Here is a 26,099-nt window from a genome sequence, read left to right as displayed (position 1 = left end):
AAAAAAAAAAAAAAAATAAATAAATAAAAACTGCTTTGTAAAAAATACAGTCAAAAGAAGAAGAAGACAAGCCACAGACTTGGGAGAACATCTTTGCAAAAGACACACATAAGAAAGGACTGTTATCCAAAATATATAAAGAACTCTTAAAACCCAACAATAACGCCAAGTGGCTCAGTGGAAAAGTGTCATTTTGGTGCACTGAGGTCATGGGTTTTATCCCTGGTCAGGGCACATGTAAGAAACAGTGAATGTGTGCACAACCAAGTAGGACAATGAATTGATGCTTCTCTCTCTCTCTTTTTCTCTTTCCCTCTCCCTCCCTCGCTTGCCCTCTCTCTCAAATCAATGGGAAAAAAAATTTTTTTAAATGTGTTTAAAAAAAACAAACCAACAATAAGAAAACAATTCATCCCTAGCCAGTTAAGTCAGTTGGTCAAAGTGTCTACTGAAACACCAAGGTTGTGGGTTCAATCCCTGGTCAGGGCACATACAGACAGTGACCAAGGAATACACAACTAAGTGGAACAACAAATAAATGCTTCTCTCTCTCTCTCCCCCTATCTCTCCCTGTCTAAAATCAATCAATGAATAATAATAAAAAAAGAATAATTCAATTAAAAAATGGGGCAAAGACCTCAACAGACACCTCACTAAAGAAGTGAGTGCAGTAGATAGATTGGTGGCGCAGTGGATAGAGAGTTGGACTGGGATGCGGAGGACGCAGGTTTGAGACCCCGAGGTTGCCAGCTTGAGCGCGAACTCATCTGGTTTGAGCAAAGCTCACCAGCTTCAGCCCAAGGTCACTGGCTCGAGCAAGGGGTCACTCACTCTGCTGTAGCCCCCCCCCCCCCGTCAAGGCACATATGAGAAAACATCAATGAACAATTAAGGAACTGCAACGAAGAATTGATGTTTCTCATCTCTCTCTCTTCATGTCTGTCTGTCCCCTCTCTCTGACTCTGTCTCTGCCACAAAAAAAGAAGAAATATAGATGGCAAATAAACATATGAAAAGATATTTAATATCACTTATCACTAGAGAATTTCAAATTAAAATGAGATATCATTAATTAGAATGGCCAAAATACAGAACACTGATACCACCAAATACTGACAAGAATGTAGAGCAACTGGGCCTGACCTGTGGTGGCACAGTGGATAAAGCGTCAACCTGAAATGCTGAGGTCGCCAGTTCAAAACCCTGGGCTTGCCTGGTCAAAGCACATATGGGAGTTGATGCTTTGGGCTCCTGCCCCCTTTTCTCTTTCTCTCTCTCTCCTCTAAAATGAATAAATAAATAAAAATAATTAAAAAAAAAAGAATGTGGAGCAACAGAAATTTTCCTTTATTGCTGGTAGAAATGAAAAATGGTGCGGTCACTTTGGGAGAAGGCAATTTGGCAGTTTCTTACAACCTAAACATACTCAACATATGGCCCAGGAATCGCACTCCTTTGTATTTAGCCAAATGAACTGAAAACCATCTCCACACAAAACCTTACACATGAATGTTTATCACAACTTTAGTCATACTTGCCAAAATCTACTATAGCAGCAACCAAGATGTCCTTCAGTAGGTGAACAGATAAACTGTGGACCTCCAGACAATGAAGTATTATTCAAAACTGAAAAGAAATGACTTATCAAGCCATGAAAAGACATGGAGGAAACTAAAATGCATATTACTAAGTGAAAGAAACCAATCTGAAAAGGCCACATACTATGATTCTAACTATATAACATTCTGGAAAAAGTAAAACTATGTAGACAATAAAAAGATCAGTGGTTATCAGAGGGGAAGGGGGGAAGGGGATGATAGGAGCACAGAAGAGTTTTAAGGCAGTGAAGCTCTTCTGTGCAATACTACAAAGGTGGATACATGTTGCTACACATTTGTCCAAGCTCATAGAATGCAGAGCACAGAGAAAAAATCCTAATGTAAAGAATGGGCTTTGTGTGATAATAATGTGTCCATGGAAGTTCCTCAGTTATAACAAGGGTAACACTGTGGTGATGCGGAGGCTGTGAATGTGTGAGAATAGGGCAATGTGAGAACTCTATACTTTCAGCTTAGTTATGCCATGAACCCAAAACTGCTCTAAAAAAATCCAGTTCGTTAATTAAAAAATATATCTTTGAGACCTCTAATGGGCAAATATGCTTGCAAATAAATGGAGGGGCGTCCAGGGCCCTTCCTTCCTAGATGCCTGGCCTCAGCCCCAGCACCCGTAACTCACCAGACTGTTGTCCAGCAGGCTGAAACTCAGATCCATCTCAGCAATCTTTTGGTTCACCTGGTGGATGGAGCCAATAAGGCACGCTGGGTGGTGAGCTGGCTAAGGAAATGGTCTGGGTGGTAGTTACACCCAAATAGGATGGAGCTAGTCTGGCAAGGACAGAGGCTTACTCCCTTCTTGTATTGTCTCTCGCTCAATTATTTTCTTTCCAAACATTCAATACTTCTTTTATCTTGTTTTAAATGAGTAGCTAATACCTTGGAAAATATAAAAAGAATCATCCATTATGCTACCACCCTAAACTGCTGTTAGAATTTGTAGAGGCCCTGGCCAGTTGGCTCAGAGGTAGAGCATCGGCCCAGCATGTGAAAGGAAATCCCAAGTTCAATGCCTGGCCAGGGCACACAGGAGAAGCGCCCATCTGCTTCTCCACCCTTCCCTCTCTCCTTTCTCTTTATCTCTCTCTTCTCCTCCCACAGCCAAGGCTCCATTGAAGCAAAGTTGGCCCAGGCACTGAAGATGGCTCCATGGCCCCTGCCTCAGGTGCTAGAATGGCTCCAGTTGCAATGGAACAATGCCCCAAATGGGCAGAGCATCGCCTCCCAGTGGGCTTGCTGGATAAATTCCAGTCGAGCACATGCGGGAGTCTGTCTGCCTCCCCGCTTCTCACTTCAGAAAAATACAAGGAAAAAAAAAGGAAGGAAGGAAGGAAGGAAGGAAGGAAGGAAGGAAGGAAGGAAGGAAGGAAGGAAGGAAAAGAATTCGGGGGAGATTCCTTTCCAATATATATTTTAAAACATTACATATCATTTTTTTATTTTTATTTTTTTTGTATTTTTCTGAAGCTGGAAATGGGGAGAGACAGACAGACTCCTGCATGCGCCCGACCGGGATCCACCCAGCACGCCCACCAGGGGGCGACGCTCTGGGGGGCGATGCTCTGCCCCTCCGGGGTGTTGCTCTGTTGCGACCAGAGCCACTCTAGCGCCTGGGGCAGAGGCCAAGGAGCCATCCCCAGCGCCGGGCCATCTTTGCTCTAATGGAGCCTTGGCTGCGGGAGGGGAAGAGAGAGACAGAGAGGAAGGAGAGGGGGAGGGGTGAAGAAGCAAATGGGCGCTTCTCCTGTGTGCCCTGGCCGGGAATCGAACCTGGGACTTCTGCACGCCAGGCCGACGCTCTACCACTGAGCCAACCGGCCAGGGCTACATATCATTTTTTTAATGTTTCTTTTTTATTGATTTTATAGAGAGCGCGAGAGAGGGACAGGAACATCAATCTTTTCCTGGATGTGCCCTGACTGAGGATCAAACTGGCAACCTCTGTGCTTCAGTATGATGCTCTAAATTGTTTATAACTTTTGAAATGATAAATAATTCCAAATTATTTATACACATAGTCACACAGAGTGCTGTTTCCATATTTTGGATTATTCCTTTAAGAGAGATTTTCAGGTGACAGATAACTAGGTCAAAATGTATCTCAAACTTGTTTATCACTGTTGAAATCTCTGCTCAGTTCAATGACCCATTTTTTTAACTTGTTTTTCCTGTTTTTGTTGTTTTGATTCAATGGCCCCTCTTATTACTGTCTGTACATTTGAATTTCTTTCTGTCTTAGCTTCAGTTGGTCTAGGACCCATCCTCTGTAAATGCCCCATAATCCCATCACACCTTGCTGCCTTCACATAAAGCAAAGTTCACTCTTTCAAGTGGTCTTACAAATTGAAGGATATGTGACAAATGAAGATGTTGAAGAGAGACATGACAAATCAAATGGGTTCGGTGGAGATGAGAGTGGATTAAGAAGAAAAAGGAATGTCAGAAAAGGCCCAGGGAAGCGAGACCCTGAAGCACATCCCGATGGGATCACCCATGTCTATCTTGAAGAGGGTTTCTGAAAGGCCTGGAAGAGAGGGGACACAGAGAGGTACATGCAGTCTGGTTGGCAGCAGCATGCTTAAAGGGAAAGGAGGTCTTCATGGGATGGAAAGATCTGTGGTTCTTTATAATCTAAGAGGGTTATTTGCTGGACAAGCTCTAAGTCCTCCAAAGATAAGATTCTGTGGGTTCCTGGAATATAGTTCAGGGTCAGAAATGAGATAAAGATCAAAGAAGGCAGGACTAGAGAAGTAAGATGCTGATGGAGCCTGGATGGTGCCAGAAGGGGCAAACTCTGAGCCCAGGCAAAAGGGCTGGCAGGTTTGGTGAGGTCAAGAAGTGCAAAAAAAATTTTTTTTGCCCTGGACAGGTAGTTCAGTTGGTTAAAGTATCAACCTGATACACGAAAGTTGCAGGTTCAATCCCCAGTCAGGAGCCCTACAAGAATCAATGAATGAATGCATAAATAAGTGGAACAAACCAATGTTTCTTTCTCTCTTGCTCTAAAATCAATAACTATTAAAAACAAAATTTTAGGCCCTGGCCGGTTGGCTCAGCGGTAGAGCGTCGGCCTGGCGTGCGGGGGACCCGGGTTCGATTCCCGGCCAGGGCACATAGGAGAAGCGCCCATTTGCTTCTCCACCCCCTCCCCCTCCTTCCTCTCTGTCTCTCTCTTCCCCTCCCGCAGCCAAGGCTCCATTGGAGCAAAGATGGCCCGGGCACTGGGGATGGCTCCTTGGCCTCTGCCCCAGGCGCTAGAGTGGCTCTGGTCGCAACAGAGTGACTCCCCGGAGGGGCAGAGCATCGCCCCCTGGTGGGCAAAGTGTCGCCCCTGGTAGGCGTGCCGGGTGGATCCCGGTCGGGCGCATGCGGGAGTCTGTCTGACTGTCTCTCCCCGTTTCCAGCTTCAGAAAAATACAAAAAAAAAAAAAATTTAAAAATTGAGTCTAAGTTCACTTGTCTAAGGGTGGAGGGCTGGACAATAATTCTTTTGTTACTATCTATAATTGTAATTCTTCAGAAGGTGAAAAGGAAAGAAGGAGATAATGAAAAATACTGAGCTTTTTTCTCTTGTTCCTGATTCTTTCAAGAAGTATTGCCAGTATTTCTTCCTTTTAAGTTCTTTCTATCTCAGTAAAACAAATTCAAGTCGAACAACCCTTCACAGTCTCAAATACCTTTAGAGAATAGGTAGAACTCAGGTAATGAAAAAAAGTAACAAATATATAAGGCACAAGCTTATAAGTAATGCATGTTATAAACTTGGCACAGGTTACACGTCTGTGGCAGGTGTATTTTGTCTCAATTGTAAACAGCACCATGAAGGATACAGGATGGACTGTCTTCCAGATTCTTCCTCACGACATTCTGCATTGTGCTCTGTGCAGTGAGTGAGACAGTCAGGTGCTCGTTCACTGGCACCATTGGCAAGGCGATGGCATTGATGACATCCATCTTCTTGAAATAGGCCACTCTCCAGTTTCTTGTAAACTGATAAATAGTAAATTTCCGCTTTTAAAAGCCTCTCATTTCTTACGGTGGTCTTGTTCTCTGTTCAGGCAGTCTCCTGGAAATCACAAATCCCATGGAACTGTCTTAGAAAACACAAGCATGCTCACCTGGCAAGCAGGGCTGATGGAGAGGCACCTGCTGGATGTAACATGGGGAATAAAGGCTTTTGTCTGAGAAACCCATTGTCACTGAGCATTTCAAGAAATATATACTTTTTCTTTTTACTTACTGATGTCCACCCTCCAGCCCTGATGAAAATTGTTGTACAGTTGACCCTTGAACAATATGGGTATAAGAAAGATGCGGCCCAGTCCTGGCCAGTTGGTTCAGAGGTAGAGCGTTGGCCCAGCATGTGGAAGTCCCAGGTTCGATTCCTGACCAGGGCACACAGTTGACACATCCATCTGCTTCTCCACCCCTCCTTTCCTTTCTCTCTATCTATCTCTTCCCCTCCCACAGCCAAGGCTCCACTGGAGCAAAGTTGATGCGGGAGCTAAGGATGGCTCCATGGCCTCTGCCTCAGGTGCTAGAATGGTTCCAATTGCTGTGGAGCAATGCCCAAGAGGGCCAAGCATCGCCCCCTGGTGGGCATGCCAGGTGGATCCTGGTTGGGTGCATGCAGGAGTCTGTCTGTCTGGCCCCCCACCTCGCTTCTCACTTCGGAAAAATAAAAAAATAAAAAAGAAAGATGTGGCCTAATGAACTGAAATTCCACATATAACCTTTTTTTTTTTTTTTTTTTTTAGAGTGAGAGGAGGAGAGATAGAGAGACACAGACTCCTGTAGGCACCCTGATGAGATCCACCCGGAAACTCTGTCTGGGGCTGATGCTCGAATCAACCCAGCTATCCTCAGCTCCTGAGGCTGATGCTCAGACCAGTCGAGCTCTATCCTCAGTGCCCAAGGATGACACTCAAACCAACTGAGCCACTGGCTGTGTGTGAGAGGGGAAGAGTGAGAGAAGGGGGAGCAGGAGGGAAAGATGGTTGCTTTTCATGTATGCCCTGACTGAAGTTGAACCCAGAATGTCTGTACACCAGGCCAACCCTTTATCCACTGAGCAAACCCACCAGGGCCTTGCATATAACTTCTGACTCCTGAACTTAAATTAACTACCTCTGACTACAAGCCTTATCAATAGCATAAACAGTCAATTAACACATACTTTGTACGCTATATGTATTTCATGCTGTATTCTTACAACAAAGTTAGAGAAAACATTATTTAAAAATCATAATGCCTGACGAGGCAGTGGCACAGTGGATAGAGTGTCAGATGGAGACACAGAAGACCCAGGTTCAAAACCCCTGCCTGACCAGGCGGTGGCGCAATGGATAAAGCGTCGGACTGGGATGCCAAGGACCCAGGTTCGAGACTCCAAGGTTGCCAGCCTGAGCGTGGTCTCATCTGATTTGAGCAAAAGCTCACCAGCTTGGACCCAAGGTCGCTGGCTCAAGCAAGGGGTTACTCGATCTGCTGAAGGCCCGCGGTCAAGGCACATATGAGAAAGCAATCAATGAACAACTAAGGTGTCGCAATGTGCAACGAAAAACTAATGATTGATGTGTCTCATCTCTCCATTCCTGTCTGTCCCTGTCTATTCCTCTCTCTGACTCTGTCTCTGTAAAAAAAAATTAAATTAAATTTAAAAAAAAACCACCAAAGTCACCGGCTTGAGCGTGGGCTCATCCAGCTTGAGCACAGGCTCACCAGCTTGAGTGTGGGGATTCTGACTGAGCGTGGAATCATAGAAATGACCCCATGGTCGCTGGCTTGAGCACAAAGGTTGCTGGCTTGAGCCCAAAGGTTGCTGGCTTGAGCAAGGGGTCACTCACTCTGCTGTAGCCCCCCTAGTCAAGGCACATATGGGAAAGCAATCAGTGAACAACTAAGGAAACTAAGGAGCCGCAACAAAGAATTGATGCTTCTCATCTCTCTCCCTTCCTGTCTGTCTGTCCCTATCTGTCCCTCTCTCTGTCTCTGTCACACAAAAAAAATCATAAGAAATAGAAAATATTTACAGTATTGTACATATTGATTGAAAAAAAGTCCACAATAAGTTCAAGAGACAACCTGTAATTTTAAAAATAAGGAGACTAGGGCACTAAAAAGGCTGGGCTCCATACAACCCAGCAAGTTAATTTCCAAGTTAGAAATGAAATCAAATCTTTTTTGCCTCTCTGAACCTCATCTATTTTAACTTAAAACAGGTTGTCTTTTGTTCAGTTTAACCTTTGGTCCTTCAATGACTAGTTACTGAGTGCCTAACACAAGCCCGCAGTATATTTTTTCTGAGGATACAATGGTGAGCTAACCAGACTGGATACCTGCCCTAAAGGAGCTTATGTCTACTAGGGGAGACATTCAATAATCAAACAATTATAATAAATAATTGGGAATAATAACTCTGACCACTTCTTTGAAGGGATATACAGTGTGCTACAAGATGACGTAATAGTGGACAATGACCTAGTCAACACGGCCAAGATTTGAAGGAAGAGCAGGGGTTAATTAGATAAAGGGGGAAGGGAAACACCATCAAAGCAGAGGGGAGCAAGAGTAGAAAGGAAGGAAAAGGCTAGACCTGAGCATCATAGTGGTCACTAGCCACATATAACAAGTAAGCCCTTGGAATTTAGTTAATGTGACTGAAGAAGTAAACTTGATTTTAATTAAAAAATGAGCCTGGTCTATGGTGGTGCAGTGGATAGTGTCGACCTGGAATGCTGAGGTCTCTGGTTTAAGACCCTGTGCTTGCCTGGTCAAGGCACATATGACAAGCAACCAATGACCAACTAAAGTGAAGCAACTATGAGTTGATATTTCTTGCTCCCCTCCACCTTTCTCCTGTCTCAAAATCAATGAATAAAAAAACTTTAGGCCCTGGCTGGTTGGCTCAGTGGTACAGCGTCGGCCTGGTGTGTGGATGTCCTGGGTTCAATTCCCAGTCAGGGCACACTGGAAAAGCGCCCATCTGCTTCTCCACCCTTCTCCCTCTCACTTCTTTCTCTCTCTTCCCTTCCTGCAGCTATGGCTCAATTAGAGTAAGTTGGCCCAGGGCGCTGAGGATGGCTCCATGGCCACCTCAGGGGCTAAGAAGAGCTCAGTAACCCCAGATGGGCAGAGCATCGCCCCCTAGTGAGCTTGCCAAGTGGATCCCGATCCAGGTGCAAGCGAGAGTCTATCTCTGCCTCCACTCCTCTCACTGAATTAAAAAACAAAACAAACAAAAACCTTTTAAAATGAAGTACAAATTCATATGTTTTAAATATATTCATTATATGCTAAAATGATAATATTCAAAGTATTTGGAGTTAAATAAAATGTTATTTAAATTAATATCACCAGAATTTTTTTAACTTTTAAAAGTATGGCTACTAAAAATTCTAAATGACATATGTGGCCCACATTATGTTTCCATTAGATGGTGCCGCAGTAGACCGTGCAGATTTTGGTTCTAGGACATGGAACTCTTCCCCTTTCAAGGCAGTGAGGTGCAGTTGAAAGAAAATTACACTTGGAGCCGGATAGCCATGGGTCCTGCTCCTCACTGACTGGTGCACCCAGTAAATATCCCTTGAATGACCCTGCGTTTCTTCATTTATCAAATGGAACTAATAATACCTCTGTTAGGACTTTAGCAGATCTAGAGTTGACTCTCGAGTAGTTCTCTGCCCCTTGCTCACTCTGAGACCCTGAGCCTCAGTTTCCTAGGCTCATCGAAACCCTTGAGAGTTGGGCGTGAGGGGGTGTGGGTGTGGGTTCTTCTGTTCATCTTACCTGAAGGCACCGGCGGAATCCGAGGAACTGGGGACTGGTTTTGTCGCAGGTCCCTCAAGGTAAGACAGCCGATACCACTGCCCCCCACATCCACCAGGAAGAGGTGCCTTTTGTTTTGCGGTTGTAGGGGAAAAAGAAGAGGAGGGGCAAACAGGGAGAGGCCCATTTTTGCCACCGTGAGTCCTGGCGTTCTCCAAGCAACGCGGGACGCAACCACCACGTCCCCCTCTCCCACAATAATGGAAGCTTCGCAAACCCCTGCCTGACGCGGTCACCAAGGAGACGATCCAAGTAGGTTGGGGAGACCAGACCAGTGGGTCTGTAGGGGGGGCAAGTGTCGTTCCTCGCCCTATTCTCTATCAGAGGAATATGTAAATGACTCCAGAAGATAATCTCTTTGTGAAACCCCTTTATTATGTCGAGAGCAGTCCTCAAGCCTTCTTAGTGCTCCGCGAAGACACGCGCGTTTAAGCCCACCTTCTGGACGCCCCCCCTCCACTCTCTTAGTGGTAGAGTCGGGGGCGGGGCTGCACTTGCGCGCGGCGGTCAGGTGGAAAAAAGGACCCGCAGTCGCGATCACCTCTGGTCGGAAGACTCGTTGCGGGTGTTTTGCACGCGGTGTAGGAGTTTATTTGGAACCTAGCTTCTGGAACGCGTCAGTTACGTCTCCTAACCCGGGATCTCCCAACGGCCTGAAGGAGGGTAGGACATCCGGGCTTTCCCCAGAGGACCCAGGGCCTCCCGGCTGCTTGGACGGCCCCAGGGCGCCGAGCAGGGGGCGAAGGCCTGCTTCACCCCGGCGGGTCTCCTCCCCTCTCGAAGTGTGTTGCCTTGACTGTAAATTGGAATAGTAATTCCTCCCCGTAGGCAGGCTGCGAAGGGCCTGCGAGTGAACAGTGAACGCTTGTTCGCTACCGTCAGTTGTCTCCACCAGCCCCGGGCGGCATGTACCTGTGCGACGCGGACTGGGCTGGCACTGAACTCGGGGATTCGCGGATCCATTTGAAAATCTGATGAAAGCCAAAGACTTTTTGTTAGATTAAAATAAGAGAGTGCATTTTATGGCCCATTGCAAAATGTTCATTGCACTGTGGTGAAGTGATTATTATCACTAGTACAGGGAACTAGACCTTATTTTGAAGCTCAGGTCCACCACCTACTCACGGTGTGAGGGGGGCAAGTTACTTAGCTTCTCTCAGCCTCAGTTTTCTGATTTGTAGATGGGGACATCCTTGAGTTGCTGTGAGCATCAAATGTCACAGCTTTTTGTAAACAGTAAAGTACGTTAACAACTTGTGAGCCGGGTACTGGTCTTTTCCCTGATTACAAATAAGAAGCCTGAAGTCGGGAGAAGGTAAGGGCTGGGGTCCTGCTGGAGGTGAGCGGCAGCGCGATGGTTGGAACCCATATGCTCTCCCTTCACTTCCTGTGTACTGAGCCTTGTCTCCCCTGGCAGGTTCACTAGAAACAAGGGGACCCTCGGTCCACACTGATGTTCCAGGACCCATGGGTCTCAGCTCGACTTGTTTGTGGGTTACTGAATCCGACTTAAAAGGCAGCTAGTGCAGACCCTTCCTTTTCCTCATTGGTTGTATATTGGTGATGGTTCTCAGCTGAAGAATTATGAGGATTAGTGAGGTCATTGGTGAAGTGTTCCTGTTAAAACCCTGAGAAATAAATTAACGAGGCTAAGGTTCAGCAGGCTACTAAGGGGCAGAACCAGGCCTGGAAATTGCTCTAAGGATGTGCTCAGGCACAGAGTTGTTAGCACAGTTGCTACCTTTGCAATGACAATTGGGCTTTTTTCTCTCCTTCTTTGCATGTTTCCAGATGCCTGGAGAGATAGGCTGCTTTTCTTATGTGTTTTTTTTTATTTGTTTTGTTTTGTTTTTTCCTAAGTAATACATGAATATATTATTCTAATAATTCATTAAATCTGGGAATGTATTTCTTTAATATAATTTTCTACTGTAACATATTAAATTGCCACTATTTGCTCCCCTACCCCCACTCCCCCCCACCCCAGGTTTTTTAAGCCTATAAAAATGATAATTTCTTTGGAGTCAGCCATTCTACTCCCCTTCCCAGATTTAACCACTGTGAGCTGTTTGGTGTATCCTTCCAGTTTTTCTTCAAATTTTGAGGGGTTTTTTGTATACACACTATATTATTGCTTTTTTATTTCTGTTTTTATATTGTCATATGGGATTACAGTATACATAGTGTTCTGCAACCTGCATTTTTCATGTAGAGTGTGTTGGAAGGCTTTTCGGGTCAGTCCATATACAGCTGTCTCATTGTCTTTCCTTGCCACTTAGTATTCCATTATGAGAATGTGCCATGATATTTTTGGCTGCACCAACCATTGGATTGTTACACAGCCATTTTGGGTATTTTAATTTTCACTGTTATTAACTAATGCTTATACATTAGTATAAGCATGCTCAACCAATTCTTTGTGGAGGATAAATTTTTAGAAGTAGATTTGCTGGCCAAAAAGTATGCACATACCAAATTTTGCTAGGTTTTGCCTAATTGAAAAATTATAGCATCTTAGATTTCCACCAAGAGAATATTTTTCTCTACACCCTCACCAGCATTGGATATTATTCATCTTTGAAATTTTGCCAATATGATGGATGGAAATGGTTTTTATATGCTGTACCCCACAAATTATTATTACAGAGGCAATTTGCTATATACCTTTCACCAGCTGACTGTGGCTGTGGACCTTGGGAAAATTGCCTATATTCTCTGAGGCCTAGTTTTTCCATATGCAGCAGACATTGGGAAATAACCTACCTTCAGGGGTTGCTGCAAGGAATCCAAGAACTATAGGAAGTGTACCCAGCATTGGGCCAGACCCATAGTGGATGTGCAGGAAATGATACTACTTTGTTTTTGTTACTGTGCCCTTTTCTTTTTTGTTAAAAATCTCTCTTTCTGTACATTCTAGTTTCATTCTTGTTGTGCCCTCTACAGACATAAGATTAATTGCCTCCCCTCTTCTACCCTTTTGTTTTCTCCAGCAGATACAATACCAGGGCCTTGTGTTTTGGATGACGTGGTAGCACAGCTTTAAATTCCCTCAGCATCTTGGTTCCCACTGCTGTCCCGTCCACCACCAAGCTGGAAGCATTCGGGTTTGTCCAAGTCTTAAGGTGTTCTGCCCAGGCCCAAATGCCATTCCATAGGTTGTGGGTCGACAGCTTTCTTTCATTACAAAAACACACCTACCAATAAAACTCTCATGAGCGCACACCCCAAAATATCTTTTTTATATATCATGTATACTTATACTTTTGTATTGTGTATTGTCACACCTCCAAAGAAACTTTTAAACTTTTATCATTAATTTTAGTGATACTAATTTCTACATCACTGAAAACAGCACAGAAAGAAGTTTTCCTTCATGTTCTCACTGAAAACAGATCTTGCTAATTATGATGGATTTATACTATGAGTTCTTTGTGTGTGTGTGTGTTTTTAGTTATCCTGTAATGATAGTTGATATAAAACCTTGTTTCAAATAGTCTTGAGAAGTTCCCTCTTTTTTGGCCAACTTCCTATTAGATATGATTAACTCATTACTGTTTTTATCTCATAATGTGGTGAAGAAAGACCTTATTATACTAGGACTAGGGACAGTGAGAGCTCTAACAGTTTCTTCGCTCACCGGTGCTTTCACTATTATTTTAGTCCACTTAGAGTTTCTTAGAAGGAATCTTTTTAAGCCACTTGTGTGTATAAGTTAAAACTAGGTAATATATGGGAAGAAATGAACCTTGACTCCTGTTTCTCACAATATACAAAAATTAATTCCAGATGGATCATAGTGCTAGGTGTGAAATAAAATTTCCAGAAATTAATATATGAAAACATCATGACCTTGGAGTAGGCAAAGTGTCTTAAATAGGACACAGGAACACTACTTGCCTGACCTGTGGTGACGCAGTGCATAAAGTGTTGACCTGGAACTCTGAAGTCATGGGTTCGAAACCTTCGACTTGCCTGGTCAAGTCACATATGGAAGTTGATGCTTCTTGCTCCTCCCCCTTCTCTCTCTTTCTCTCTCTCCCCTCTCTAAAATGAATAGAGTCTTTAAAAAATTAAAAAGAGGAAAAGAAAGAAACACTACTCATTAAAAGAAATTTGGTAAGTTATATTCCATTAAAATTAAGAACTTCTTTGCCCTGGCCAGATAACTCGGTTGGTTAGAGCATTGTCCTAAAATGCAGAGGTTACCGATTTGATCCCTAATCAGAGCACATATGGGAATGGATCAATGTTCCTGTCTCTCTCCCTTCTTCTCTATAAAATATATAAAAACTAAACATTAAAAAAAAAGAACTTATTTAATCACAACGAAACCAATAAGAAAACAAAAAGCAAGTTCTAGATTAGAGAAGATATTTTTAGCATTCTCTATATATACAGACACCAAAGGACTTGTATTTATCATGTTAAAAAAAAGACCCTTACAGGCCTGACCTGTGGTGGCGCAGTGGATAAAGCGTCGACCTGGAAATGCTGAGGTTGCCGGTTCGAAACCCTGGGCTTACCTGGTCAAGGCACATATGGGAGTTGATGCTTCCAGCTCCTCCCCCCTGTCTCTCTCCTCTCTCTCTCTCTCTCTCTCCCTCTCTCTCTTCTCTCTAAAATGAATAAATAAAATAAAATAAAATAAAATAAAAAATAAAAAAAAAAAAAGACCCTTACAAATAAAAAAAAAGATAGACAACCCAATAGAAAAAAGGCAAAGACTTGAACCAGCATGTCTAAAAAGTGTCCATTGAGCATATGAAAAGATGCTCGATTTAATTAGTTATTGGGGTAAAGCAAATGAAACACAATGTGATACACCACCTACCTACCAGAGGGATAAAATAAAAAAGGATGAAAATGCCATATGTTTACAAGGGTCTCATACATTGTTGGTAGGATTATAAATTGGTATAACCATTTTAGAAACCATTTAGCAGTATCTACTAAAGCTGAATATATTGAGGCTCTATGAGTCAGCAATTCCACTGCTAGGTAAAGAACCAGAGGAGTAGTATACTTAACGTGTGTGGAAATCCACATCCAAGAGTGTTCTTAGCCCATTTTTAACAGACAAAAATTGGAAACAGTCCTAACATACACTCTGTGCAGTAGAATATTTTACAGCCATATGAACAGACTACAGCTACATATAATAACATGGAGAAATCTCACAAACATGGTATTGAGTGAAAAAAAAAGATATAAAAGAGGATATCCTTTACAAATCCGTGGCTTTGAAGGTGTTGGGCAAGGCTTGTGGGGTAATGAAGTGTTCTGGATCCTAAGCTGGAGGGTGGCTGCACAGGGTTCGTGGGCGAGGGGCTTATTTTAGTAAAACTCATGAAACCATGTTTATGACTTGTATACTTTTCTTTTTTTTAATTAATTAATTTATTTTTTTTGTATTTTTCTGAAGTTGGAAACTGGGAGACAGTCAGACAGACTTCCGCATGCGCCCTACCGGGATCCACCTGGCACTCCCACCAGGGGGCGATGCTCTGCCCTTCTGGGGCGTCGCTCCGTTGCAACCAGAGCCATTCTAGTGCCTGAGGCAGAGGCCACAGAGCCATCCTCAGTGCCCGGGCAAACTTTGCTCCAATGGAGCCTTGGCTGCGGGAGGGGAAAAGAGAGACAGAGAGGAAGGAGAGGGGGAGGGGTGGAGAAGCAGATGGGCGCTTCTCCTGTGTGCCCTGGCCGGGAATCAAACCTGGGACTCCTGCACACCAGGCCGACGCTCTACCACTGTGCCAACCGGCCAGGGCCAGTATACTTTTCTATATTTATGTTATACATAAATATACAAAAAATTTACCAGTCTTCCCTCTACCCCTACCCCTACCCCTATCCCCCAAATGGACAATGTCAGTAAATTTATGTAACTGGGTCTGTGTGAATTGCAGCAGGTTACAATATGCTGAAAGCAAATGTGTAGCTGCTATTGTCAGCTCTGCCATGTTATGGGCCTGCCTCCTTCCACTGGATGCAGGACAGGTGACCTTTGACATTTAGACTGACTGAGGGGCACTAGTATCAACCTGAAAGTGAAGTATAAATATAGCTTTATTTCTTTAAAATGGAGTTCGTGCAGAGGCTGTGTGACTCTTACCAGGGTATGGGAATAAATAGAATTGTATTCCTTGCTCCCAGTGGTCGGCAAACTCATTAGTTAATAGAGCCAAATATCAACGGTACAATGATTGAAATTTCTTTTGAGAGCCAAAAATTTTAAACTTAAACTATATAGGTAGGTACATTCCTTATCAAGGTAGTACCCGCACATGGTATTTTGTAGAAGAGCCACACTCAAGGGGCCAACGAGCCGCAGTTTTCCGACCAGGGCCTAGACCAGGGGTAGTCAACCTTTTTATACCTAACCACCCACTTTTGTATCTCTGTTAGTAGTAAAATTTTCTAACTGCCCACCGGTTCCACAGTAATGGTGATTTATAAAGTAGGGAAGTAACTTTACTTTATAAAATTTATAAAGCAGAGTTACAGCAAGTTAAAGCATATAATAATTACTTACCAAGTACTTTATGTCAGATTTTCGTTAAGTTTGGCAGAATAAATCTTTATAAAACAACTTACTATAGTTAAATCTATCTTTTTATTTATACTTTGGTTGCTCCGCTACTGCCCACCATGAAAGCTGGAAAGCCCACTAGTGGGCGGTAGGGACCAGGTTGACTACCACTGGCCTAGACTAGAAACCAGGTGATGTCAGCTTGTGATATTTTAAGGCGGGCCAGTTAGGCACTTCTCTGTGGTTAACTTAAACTGTAGAGCCCCACACAGCTGTGTTCAAATTCTAGCTCCCCCTTAGGACCTTAATCTTTCTAAACCTTATCTGTCAAATGGGGATAATGAGAAGAGTGAGCCAAGGGTGGTGTGAGAGTCGAAACACTATATGCAAAGGTTTTAGCATACTGCCTGCCTGGCACTCAGTGAGCACTCAACACAGGGGAGCCATTACCAGGGTTGTGAATCATCACATAAGATGTATGTTTTGTGATTTTAAGACAGTGACAAAGTCACTGACCCAGCTGTTTATACCCCTGACTTATCCTTACTCTAGCACAAGGAGCATTGACCTTTCCTTCATCAGGCCAAAAATGCCTCTCTTTGGGAATACGTTCAGTCCAAAGAAGACGCCTCCTCGGAAGTCTGCTTCTCTCTCCAACCTGCAAAATGTGAGTGTCAGTACTAGGATCAGCCTGGAGTGCATGTGACTGGAGCATCAAGCCTGGTCTCCGATGGAAATGGGGTCCTCCAGAGGCATCCTTTTCATTCATATTGCTATTGCTAAAATAATTTTTAACTCCTATTTGGGGATGACTGTCAGAGCTTGTTCAAGAAGCTAATAAGATAGTTAATTTTATTACTATTTTTTACTCCAAATATTATCCAGTTTGGCTTCACTTTATTTCCAAGATGTGGTCAGGAATTGATTTTAGTCATGTCTAAAAATCAAATTATTCTGAAAAGATGATGTTTGCCACTATTAGTGGCATTCCAAAGGATACATCACAGCTCAAGAGGCGGTTTCCAGGCTCCTCAAGGGCAGAGCTGGTCGCATTCACCTCTGAATACCCAGTACTAGACCTGATGCAGGGTGGGTGCTCAGCGACTTGTAAAAACATTGAAAAGTACATTGCTCACAAAAATTAGGGGGTCAGGGAACATGCAGATACTCTGGTACTTTCAGCCTTTTGTATAGTGCATTTTCACGAATGAAATAAAAGTTGGTTTTGCATCTCATCTGCATAATTGAAGAACTTTCTTTGACTTGTTTGCTTTTTTTATTGCTTTATATTCATTTTTAAATATCTCCTGATTTTTGTGAGCAGTATACATTAAAGAACAGCTATTCCTAATAGGGTATTAACATTTTATGCCTTGTTTGTGATGTATGTAGCTCCATAGTAAGCAGATGATAATTTAGGCACTTATTACATTTTTTTTTTTTTTTTTTTTTTGTATTTTTCTGAAGCTGGAAACGGGGAGAGACAGTCAGACAGACTCCCGCATGCGCCCGACCGGGATCCACCCGGCACTCCCACCAGGGGGCAATGCTCTGCCCCTCTGGGGCGTCGCTCTGTTGCGACCAGAGCCACTCTAGTGCCTGGGGCAGAGGCCAAGGAGCCATCCCCAGCGCCCGGGCCATCTTTGCTCCAATGGAGCCTCGCTGCGGGAAGGGAAGAGAGAGACAGAGAGGAAGGAGAGGGGGAGGGGTGGAGAAGCAGATGGGCGCCTCTCCTGTGTGCCCTGGCCGGGAATCGAACCAGGGACTTCTACACGCCAGGCCGACGCTCTACCACTGAGCCAACCGGCCATGGCTGCACTTACTACATTTTAAAAGAATTTTCACAGCCTGACCAGGCGGTGGCGCAGTGGATAGAGCGTCGGACTGGGATGCGGAGGACCCAGGTTCGAGACCCCAAGGTCGCCAGTTCGAGCACGGGTTCATCTGGTTTGAGCAAAAAAAAAAAGCTCACCAGCTTGGACCCAAGGTCGCTGGCTTGAGCAAGGGGTTACTCGCTCTGCTGTAGCCCCATGGTCACGGCACATATGAGAAAGCAATCAATGAACAACTAAGGTGTCATGAAGAAAAACTAATGATTGATGCTTCTCATCTCTCTCTGTTAATGTCTGTCTCTATCCCTCTCTCTGACTCTCTCTGTCTCTGTAAAAAATAAAAATTAAAAAAAAAAAAGAATTTTCACAGTACGTGTAAAATAATTCATTTTACAAACTCCAGCATACATCGCTTTTTTGAAAACACTTATTGTATAAAGCAGTATGTTCTCTCCTATGGTTTAAGTTTTTGTTGCACCTTACTTGATTTTCTGACTTTAAAAAACAATATTAAGCCCTGGCCAGATGGCTCGGTTGGTTAGAGCATTGTGCTGAAGCAGAGGTTGCCGATTCGATCCCCGGTCAGGGCACATACAGGAACAGATTGATGTTCTTGTCTCTCTCTTTCTCTCTCCCTTCCTCTCTCTAAAATCATTAAAAAATAATAAAAATTTTTAACTAAAAAATGATTAAATGTGCTGGGTAATGATTAGAAGGAATAAGTGAGTTAGTCAGGGTTCAATACTGAGGAGAGGTGCTGGGAAATGGAGCCTGTGTGCCAGGCTTTCTGAAGCTGGCATGCGGTATCTCACCCACAGCTGGATCGGTCAACCCGGGAGGTGGAGCTGGGCCTTGGCTATGGGACCCTCACTATGAACCTGGCGGGACAAAACCTGAAGTTTGAAAATGGCCATTGGGTAACAGGTGGGCTGATTTCCTGCCATTTTGACTAACAAGATTATGGAAGGAAATTACCCCTGTAACTCCTCGTTTTGCTTTTCCACCAGAGACAAGGGTTAGTGAAGGTGTGGACCAGAGGGAGGCTCAACGCCTCCGGAAGCGGAACCAGCAGTTGAAAGAAGAGAACAATATCTTGCAGTTGAAGGTGGACATCCTGCTTGACATGGTGAGGAAGGTGATGGGAAGGGCTACCTAGGCTTTCCTTTTGAGGAGGCTCCCCCTCCAGTCAGTTCTTCCGGCTCATACTTTGTGAGGGCCAGTTTGCCCGGCCACAATCCAATGATACAAGTCTAGTGGGGAGATGGACAGTAAATATACTGCCCGTGCCTTGTGGGAAAGGCAACAATTAGAATCTGTACAGGGCCTGGTGTCAGCACAGGATAGAGAGAAAGTAACTCTGTCAAGACAGGAGGACACTGCATAGGAAGGGATATTTGAGCTTAGTGTGGAACTAGTAAAGGAATGGAGGCTGGGATGAAGGCATTCTGGAAAGGAGGCTTGGAGATGCCTTGTACTACCTGCTGAGGAGCACTTTGCATTGGCGTTGGTTTCCTGTAGCTGTTAAAAACCCAGCAGCCGCCTGACCAGGATGTGGCGCAGTGGATAGAGCATCGGACTGGGATACAGAGGACCCAGGTTCAAGATCCTGAGGTCACCAGCTTGAGCCTAGGCTCATCTGGCTTGAGCAAAGCTCACCAGCTTGGACCTAGGCTCATCTGGCTTGAGCAAAGCTCACCAGCTTGGACCCAAGGTCTCTGGCTTGAGCTAGGGGTTACTTGGTCTGCTGAAGGCCAACGGTGAAGGCACATATGAGAAAGCAATCAGTGAACAACTAAGGTGTCACAACGAAAAACTGATGATTGATGCTTCTCATCTCTCTCTGTTCCTGTCTGTCTGTCCCTGTCTATCCCTCTTTCTGACTCTCTCTCTGTTCCTGTAAAAAAACAACAACAAAAAAAAAAACCAAACCCAGCAGCTTGTTGGTTCTAGAGATGCATGTGAAGAAGAGGCAGGAGAATGTACTTGTGGTTAAGAGCATGCATTCTGGAGCCAGACTTCCTGGATCCTTGCCAAGCTCCATACTAGTTGTGTGACTTTAGGCAAGTTATTTACCTGATCTGTGTGAAGGACTTAGTTTCTTTAGCAATAAAATAGGCATGATAGTGGGATTCACCTCATAGTGAGTTAACAATACAAGTAAAGCACTCAGAATAGTGGATTACTAAGGAAGTGTGACTCATATAGTAAGCTGACCCCTACTTTAGAAAGTTGATATCTCTCTGTCCCTGTCTTTTTTTTTTTTTTTTTTTTTTACAGGGACAGAGAGTGAATCAGAGAGAGGGATAGACAGACAGGAACAGAGAGAGATGAGAAGCATCAATCACCAGTTTTTTGTTGTGACACCTTAGTTGTCATTGATTGCTCTCTCATATGTGCCTTGACCGCAGGCCTTCAGCAGATCGAGTATCCTCTTGCTCGAGCCAACGACCTTGGGTCCAAGCTGGTGAGCCTTTTGCTCGAGCCAGACGAGCCCACGCTCAAGCTGGCAACCTTGGGGTCTCAAACCTGGGTCCTTCCACATCCCAGTCTGACGCTGTATCCACTGCGCCACTGCCTGGTCAGGCTCTGTCCCTGTCTTGAATATCTCAAGCCCACTGAAAGATCCTGATGAGGAAAATGGCATTTTTCCCCCTTAAGTGAGAAGCGGAGAGGCAGAGAGACAGACTCCTGCATGCAGCCTGACCGGGATCCACCCAGCAAGCCCCCTATGGGGCGATGCTCTGTCCATCTGGTGCCATTGCTCTGTTGCTTAGCAACCAAACTACTTTAGCACCTGAGGCAAGGCCATGGAACCATCCTCAGTATCTGGGGCCGACTTGCTCCAACTGAGCAATGGTTGCGGGAAGGGAAGAGAGAAAGAACGGAGAGGGGGAGGGTGGAGAAACTGATAGTTGCTTCTCCTATGTGCTCTGACTGGGAATCGAACCCAGGACATCCACACACTGGGCTGATGCTCTGAGTCAACTGGCAAGGGCCAAAAGTGGCATTCTTTTTTTTTTTTTCAGAAACAGAGTCAGAGAGAAGGATAGATACAGACAGACAGGAACGAAGAGAGATGAGAAGCATCAATCTTCAGTTTTTCGTTGCAACACCATAGTTGTTCATCGATTGCTCTCTCACATATGCCCTGACCATGGGCCTTCAGCAAACCTAGTAACCCCTTACTCGAGCCAACAGCTTTGGGTCCAAGCTGGTGAGCTTTTTTTTCTTTGCTCAAACCAGATGAGCCTGCGCTCAAGCCGGTGATCCCAGGGTCTCGAACCTGGGTCCTCTGCATCCAGTCCGATGCTCTATCCACTGCGCCACTGCCTGGTCAGGCAAAAATGGCATTCTTGATGAAGTATTTTCCCCCTATGCATCATATGGGAGCTACAGCTCAGAAGCAACTAGTCCTTTAGCTTACATTCACCAATATCTGCCTTTTTTTTCCAAATTATAAGAGAAAGTTTATGTAGAAAGTCACACCTGACCAGGCAGTGGTGCAGTGGGTAGAGTGTTGACCTACGATACTGAGGACCCAGGTTCGAAATCCAGAGGTCGCCAGCTTGAGCGTGGGGTCACTGGCTTTAGCATGGGATCATAGTCATGACACTGTGGTCGCTGGCTTGAAGCCGAAGGTCATTGACTTGAGCAAGGGGTGACTGGCTCATTTAGAGCTCTCCCCCCCACTCTGGTCACAGCACCTATGAGAAAGCAATCAATGAACAACTAAAGTGCCACTGCAATAACAAGTTGATGCTTCTCATTTCTCTGCTTCCTGTCTGTCTGTCTGTCAGTTTCTCTTTTTCTCTAAAAAAAATGGAGAAAAGTCACACAATTAGCAGAAGTGAGCTAGCTGGGCTTTACGGGCTCACGTAACAGGTTACAGAGGCAGGAGGGCCTTGGCACTTAAATGAGGGAAAGGCAAAGGTAATGCACTAGAGGAGGAAAAAGGGGACTGGGAAAGGCACGGGTGTGCTCCTGAGAGGGAGATTGTGCCATTATCTGCCCTTTCATCCCATGAGGCCTGCTGTCCTCAATGCAGTGTGTGCCATAAAATCCTAGGAGGTGCCTGACCAGGTGGTGCACAGTGGATAGAGCATCAGACTGGGATGCGGAAGGACCAGGTTCGAGACCCCAAGGTCGCCAGCTTGAATGCGGGCTCATCTGGTTTGAGCAAAAAGCCCACCAGCTTGGACTCAAAGTCGCTGGCTTGAGCAAGGGGTTACTTGGTCTGCTGAAGGCCCACAGTCAAGGCACATATGAGAAAGCAATCAACTAAGGTGTCACAACAAAAAACTGATGATTGATGCTTCTCATCTCTCTTCATTCCTGTTGGTCTGGATATCCCTCTTTCTGACTCTCTCTCTCTGTCCCAGTAAAAAAAAAAAAAAAAAAAAAAAAAAATCCTAGGAGGTGATCAAAAACATTGCTCAAGTAGATTGTGAATGTTCTTCAAGTACTTGAGGTGGTTATATTCTGCCCATTTACAAAGGGGTTTTTGTCATGGCTTCCAGAGGCATTTTTAGGAAATTGCCAGGGGCTTTTCCATGGTGCACAGCAAACCTGAAACAGCCCAGAAACATCCTTCTTTATAATCGTCTGCTGCTTTTCTTCCAGTTCTCTGAGACCACTGCCGAATTCCAGATAATGAAGAAGGAATTGGATGAACTGAAGCGTGTCAACCGGAGAAGAAAATGAAGACCTCCCAAGACACTTGTTCGGAGAATAGGGGACTTCTGCTGATCGGAGTAGAATAGAGCTGAGGGGTTTTTCGCTGAACTCATGGATTAGGTCCTGGGAAAGAGTACCATATAATGCCAAAGGCACCAGCACCCTTGAATTAGCAATAGAAAGTTGACAAAAAAATGGAGGAAAGTAGGATTGCAGGGCAGTAAGTGGCAATGTACTCTGGCTGCACGGCACAGGGAGGCCAGTACAGGAACTCGGCCTCAGGGAGGTCTGGAGCCATAGTAAAACTTTAGATGCTTGCCAGTGCCTTAACATACAAAGGCACCTGTCCTAGGTTCAATCTCATTGGACAGACTCTTAGAAGAAGCAGCAGTTAGAGTTCATCATTGCATCCCCTCACATTGGTGTTCGGAGCATGGCCCCAGTTCTAAAGCGCCTGTAGGAGGGGGTTTCAGATGAGCAGCTCTTCTGGTCCTGTGCCCCTCAGGCTACTCTCTCCGTCCTCTGGCTTCAGTATCTCAACAGCAAGTGTCAGCCTTCCATGCAACACTATTTTTGTGCTACTTTCCTATTTACACTACTTTTTAAAATTAAATGATGTTATATAATTGGTTCTTGGAGAAGTAAATGGAAACTGGAGTCTAAGTTTCTGTTGCTCCATCCAAAGACAGACTTGTTAGGTTGTGGGGAAATGTCACTGTTGCAGAAGAAGCATTCTGGTTCCGGGGCATTGGCAAAGGCTGACCTGGAACAGAAACATTCTCTCTGCCCAAGATTCCTGGTTTTCTTCCTTTGGGGAGTTGGGACTAGCCTGGACCTGGCAGGGACTGGGGTGATTGGGGTTGGGGCTGGATTTTGAGAGTGGAAATTTGTGCATGAGTCAGTGAGCTGAGCTGCTCTGGCTGGAGGAGGGAGCCAGCCAGTCAGTCAGAGGGAACTCAGCTCCCAAAGTCGAGGGGGAGGTCACTGAGGATGGGGACAAGGCTTACATCTAGGGATGGACTACTGTGGTGAGCAGTTATGTGCCTGGGACATGGCTCAGGACCTTGCATACATCTTCATTTCCTCAACCTGGCCCTGTGGAACAGGGACTATCAGCATGCCTATTTGCAGACAAGGAACCAACTGGGAAGTTCAGAGACTGGTCTAGGATACAGAGTGGAAGTGGGAAGCCTGTGGACTCAGCCCACAGTGAAAGAGGAGCTGGGTGCCGTTTGTGTTTACCCTTATGGCCCGCTTACCTTCTGACATAGAGAGTAATGCAGAAGAACTTGGAGAAGGATACAGATACATACAGGGCATAAGTCTCCAGGTGGAGGCAACTGGAGTGATTGGGAGTTTGCTTATTTCTAAATGAATGTAATTAGCAACCATTTTAATGAACACACTTGATGCCAGGCTAGGCATATTTCTCATATTCATGAGAATTATTATTTTTTATAGATTTTTTTTTTTATTTTAGAGAAAGAAAGAGAAGCATCAATTTGTAGTAGTTGCTTCTCATATGTGCCTTGACTAGGCAAGCCTGGTGTTTTGAACCTGCGACCTCAGCATTCCAGGTCTATGCTTTATCCACTACGCCACCATAGGTCAGGCGATTATTAATGAAAATTCTTCAAGCTTGTTATCCCCTGTGTTTAGATGAAGGTACCAGCACAGCATGGTGTAGCTGGGAGAGAGAGCCTGGACCAAAACCTTGGGAACTGAGGAGCAAGTTTAGTTGTCACAATGATGTGGATCTCCCTGCTCATCTGACAGGCCTGGGGCCAGTATGTGGGACAATTCTGCAGTGAAGGACGTTTATTTGGAGGGGAGGCGCATGAATGCATGAGAGAGACAAGAAGGAAAAGAGATGAGAAGCATCAACTTGTAGTTGTGGCACTTGTTCATTGATTGTTTCTCATATGTGCCTTGACCAGGGGCTCCGCTGAGTCAGTGATCTTGGGCTCAAGGCAATGACCATGGGATCATGTTAATGATCCCATGTTCAAGCGAGCAACCCCCACACTCAAGCTGGTGAGCCCGTGCTCAAGCTGACAACCTTGGGGTTTTGAGCCTGGGTGCTTAGCTTCCCAGGTGAGTGCTCTGTCTACTGTGCCACCACCTGGTCAGGCAAGAAGGACATTTATTTTAAATGATGAAGCAAGCCTTTGGTGAGTTTGAACAGAGGAATCTGTGACCAACTTGGTTTTTAAAAGGATCCTGTTGACGTCTCTGGTGAGAACAGACTGAAGGGGGAAGGCTAGGACCAGAGAGGTGCCAGTAGAGGAACTGAAGTGGGCAGACTCTAGACATGAATTGAAGGCAGAGCCCACCCTTGTTTGCTGATGGTGTGTGTGTGTGTGAGCGGAGTCATGGATAATCCTATTGATGAATGTCTCTAAGAGAAGGGGGGAAATTACCCTTATCTCACCAAACTTTTTTTCCTCCATTGAGATGCTATATACACGTTAAACATCTTCCCTTTTTAGTCAGATGTATTCTTCAGGTTCTGGCTGGAGTTCTTCCTCCTCAAAGCCTTTGTTAATGAGATCTATTCTATGGGATACCCAAATTGAGTGCTATCTAGTTGACATTATCTCTTGTAACTACTACAATTTTGTCAATTTCTGTACAGAGTGTCAAATTAGGGAAGAATTGTTATGGAAGAGCTGAGACAAAGTGCTGTGGATTTGAGTGAGTGTGGGATTAGAGGCGATAATCAGGAAGTTTATAGTTTTGAGGCCTCGCAAGAGAATGTGTATGCACAATAATAACAGATAAGAGCTAATTGGGAGGGGGCCTATAGCTTTTGTAAAATTCTCAAAGGGATCTATGCCCACCACTGACCCAAATTAAGAACTTTACCAGTTTCCAATTCGACAGGACAGAAATGGAAGGTGAACATCATGGATTTAAGGGATAGGGAATGAGATGAGCTAGGGGACGGAGTTCTAGAACACCATCCAAATGGGAGGGTCACCTTTGCACCTCGCATTGGACATCATTTCTCACTTGGTGGCACCCTTATCCCCACTTGTCCTTCAACTGTGACCCCTGGCCTGACATCAGTCTTAACGTATAGGTCTTCTTTGCTGCCACTGAGCATTTCTCCTTGAAACCAGTGCAGCCACACTCCCCTGCTTTTCCTTGTTCCCCTCCAGCAGCTCCTTGAATCTCTTGGTGGGGAGAAGGAGACTCCTTTCCTCACAAACACCTTTTTTTTTTCCTCTTATTTTTGATAGGTATGGCTTTTTATTGACTTAATTTAAAAAACTTATAGCAAAATTAAAATACACCTAACAGAATTTGCCATCTCAGTATGTTGATAATGTGCAACCATCAACACCATCCATCTCCAGAACTGCTCTTTCATCGTGTAAAGCTGAAACTCTGTCCTCATTAAACTCACTCCCCACTTCCCCCTCTTCCAGCCCCTGGCAAACCACCTTTCCACTTTATGATTTTTATTAAGTATCCTGTTGACCTTTAGGTTTCTGATTGTCCACAGAGCTCTGTCCCTGTCTTCTCTTCCCATTCTGCCTTTTCTAGATCATCTGATCTATTCCTAAGGCTTTGAATACTTTGCACTGCTTGACTCTTTTGTGTGTTTTTTTACTT

The 26,099-nt window shown here is 44.6% G+C and overlaps 2 protein-coding genes across 8 annotated transcripts in view; one reads left to right on the top strand and one right to left on the bottom strand.

Annotated features, from left to right (window-relative positions):
• The window catches only part of FAM227A (family with sequence similarity 227 member A), a 68,583-nt gene extending 59,001 nt beyond the window's left edge, over positions 1 to 9,582 (bottom strand). The window contains exons 1-3 of the mRNA XM_066253083.1: positions 9,408 to 9,582; positions 5,447 to 5,682; positions 2,239 to 2,321 (exon numbers count right to left, since the gene is read on the bottom strand). Coding sequence (XP_066109180.1) covers positions 2,239 to 2,321; positions 5,447 to 5,570 — 207 coding nt within the window. The 5' untranslated portion in view covers positions 5,571 to 5,682; positions 9,408 to 9,582. The remainder of the gene's footprint in view (positions 1 to 2,238; positions 2,322 to 5,446; positions 5,683 to 9,407) is intronic.
• Positions 9,583 to 9,965: 383 nt separating this feature from the next.
• CBY1 (chibby 1, beta catenin antagonist) lies at positions 9,966 to 23,107 on the top strand. Of its 7 annotated transcripts, none has more exons than XM_066258076.1 (6): positions 9,966 to 10,109; positions 12,440 to 12,550; positions 16,558 to 16,642; positions 18,626 to 18,731; positions 18,815 to 18,933; positions 22,428 to 23,107. In XM_066258076.1, exons 3-6 carry the CDS (start codon positions 16,565 to 16,567, stop codon positions 22,506 to 22,508), a joined length of 384 nt encoding a protein of 127 aa, XP_066114173.1. In that variant the 5' UTR covers positions 9,966 to 10,109; positions 12,440 to 12,550; positions 16,558 to 16,564; the 3' UTR covers positions 22,509 to 23,107. The 7 variants fall into 7 exon arrangements, with proteins under 7 accessions (XP_066114173.1, XP_066114156.1, XP_066114163.1 ...); XM_066258059.1 differs by having other exon boundaries at positions 16,528 to 16,642; XM_066258066.1 differs by having other exon boundaries at positions 12,440 to 12,568; positions 16,528 to 16,642.
• Positions 23,108 to 26,099: the final 2,992 nt, after the last annotated feature.

This window comes from Saccopteryx bilineata, chromosome 1 (assembly GCF_036850765.1).
Source record: "Saccopteryx bilineata isolate mSacBil1 chromosome 1, mSacBil1_pri_phased_curated, whole genome shotgun sequence".
Lineage (NCBI taxonomy): Eukaryota > Metazoa > Chordata > Mammalia > Chiroptera > Emballonuridae > Saccopteryx > Saccopteryx bilineata.
Note: the sequence above shows the minus strand (reverse complement) of the source record. Positions and strands in the feature narration are given on the sequence as shown.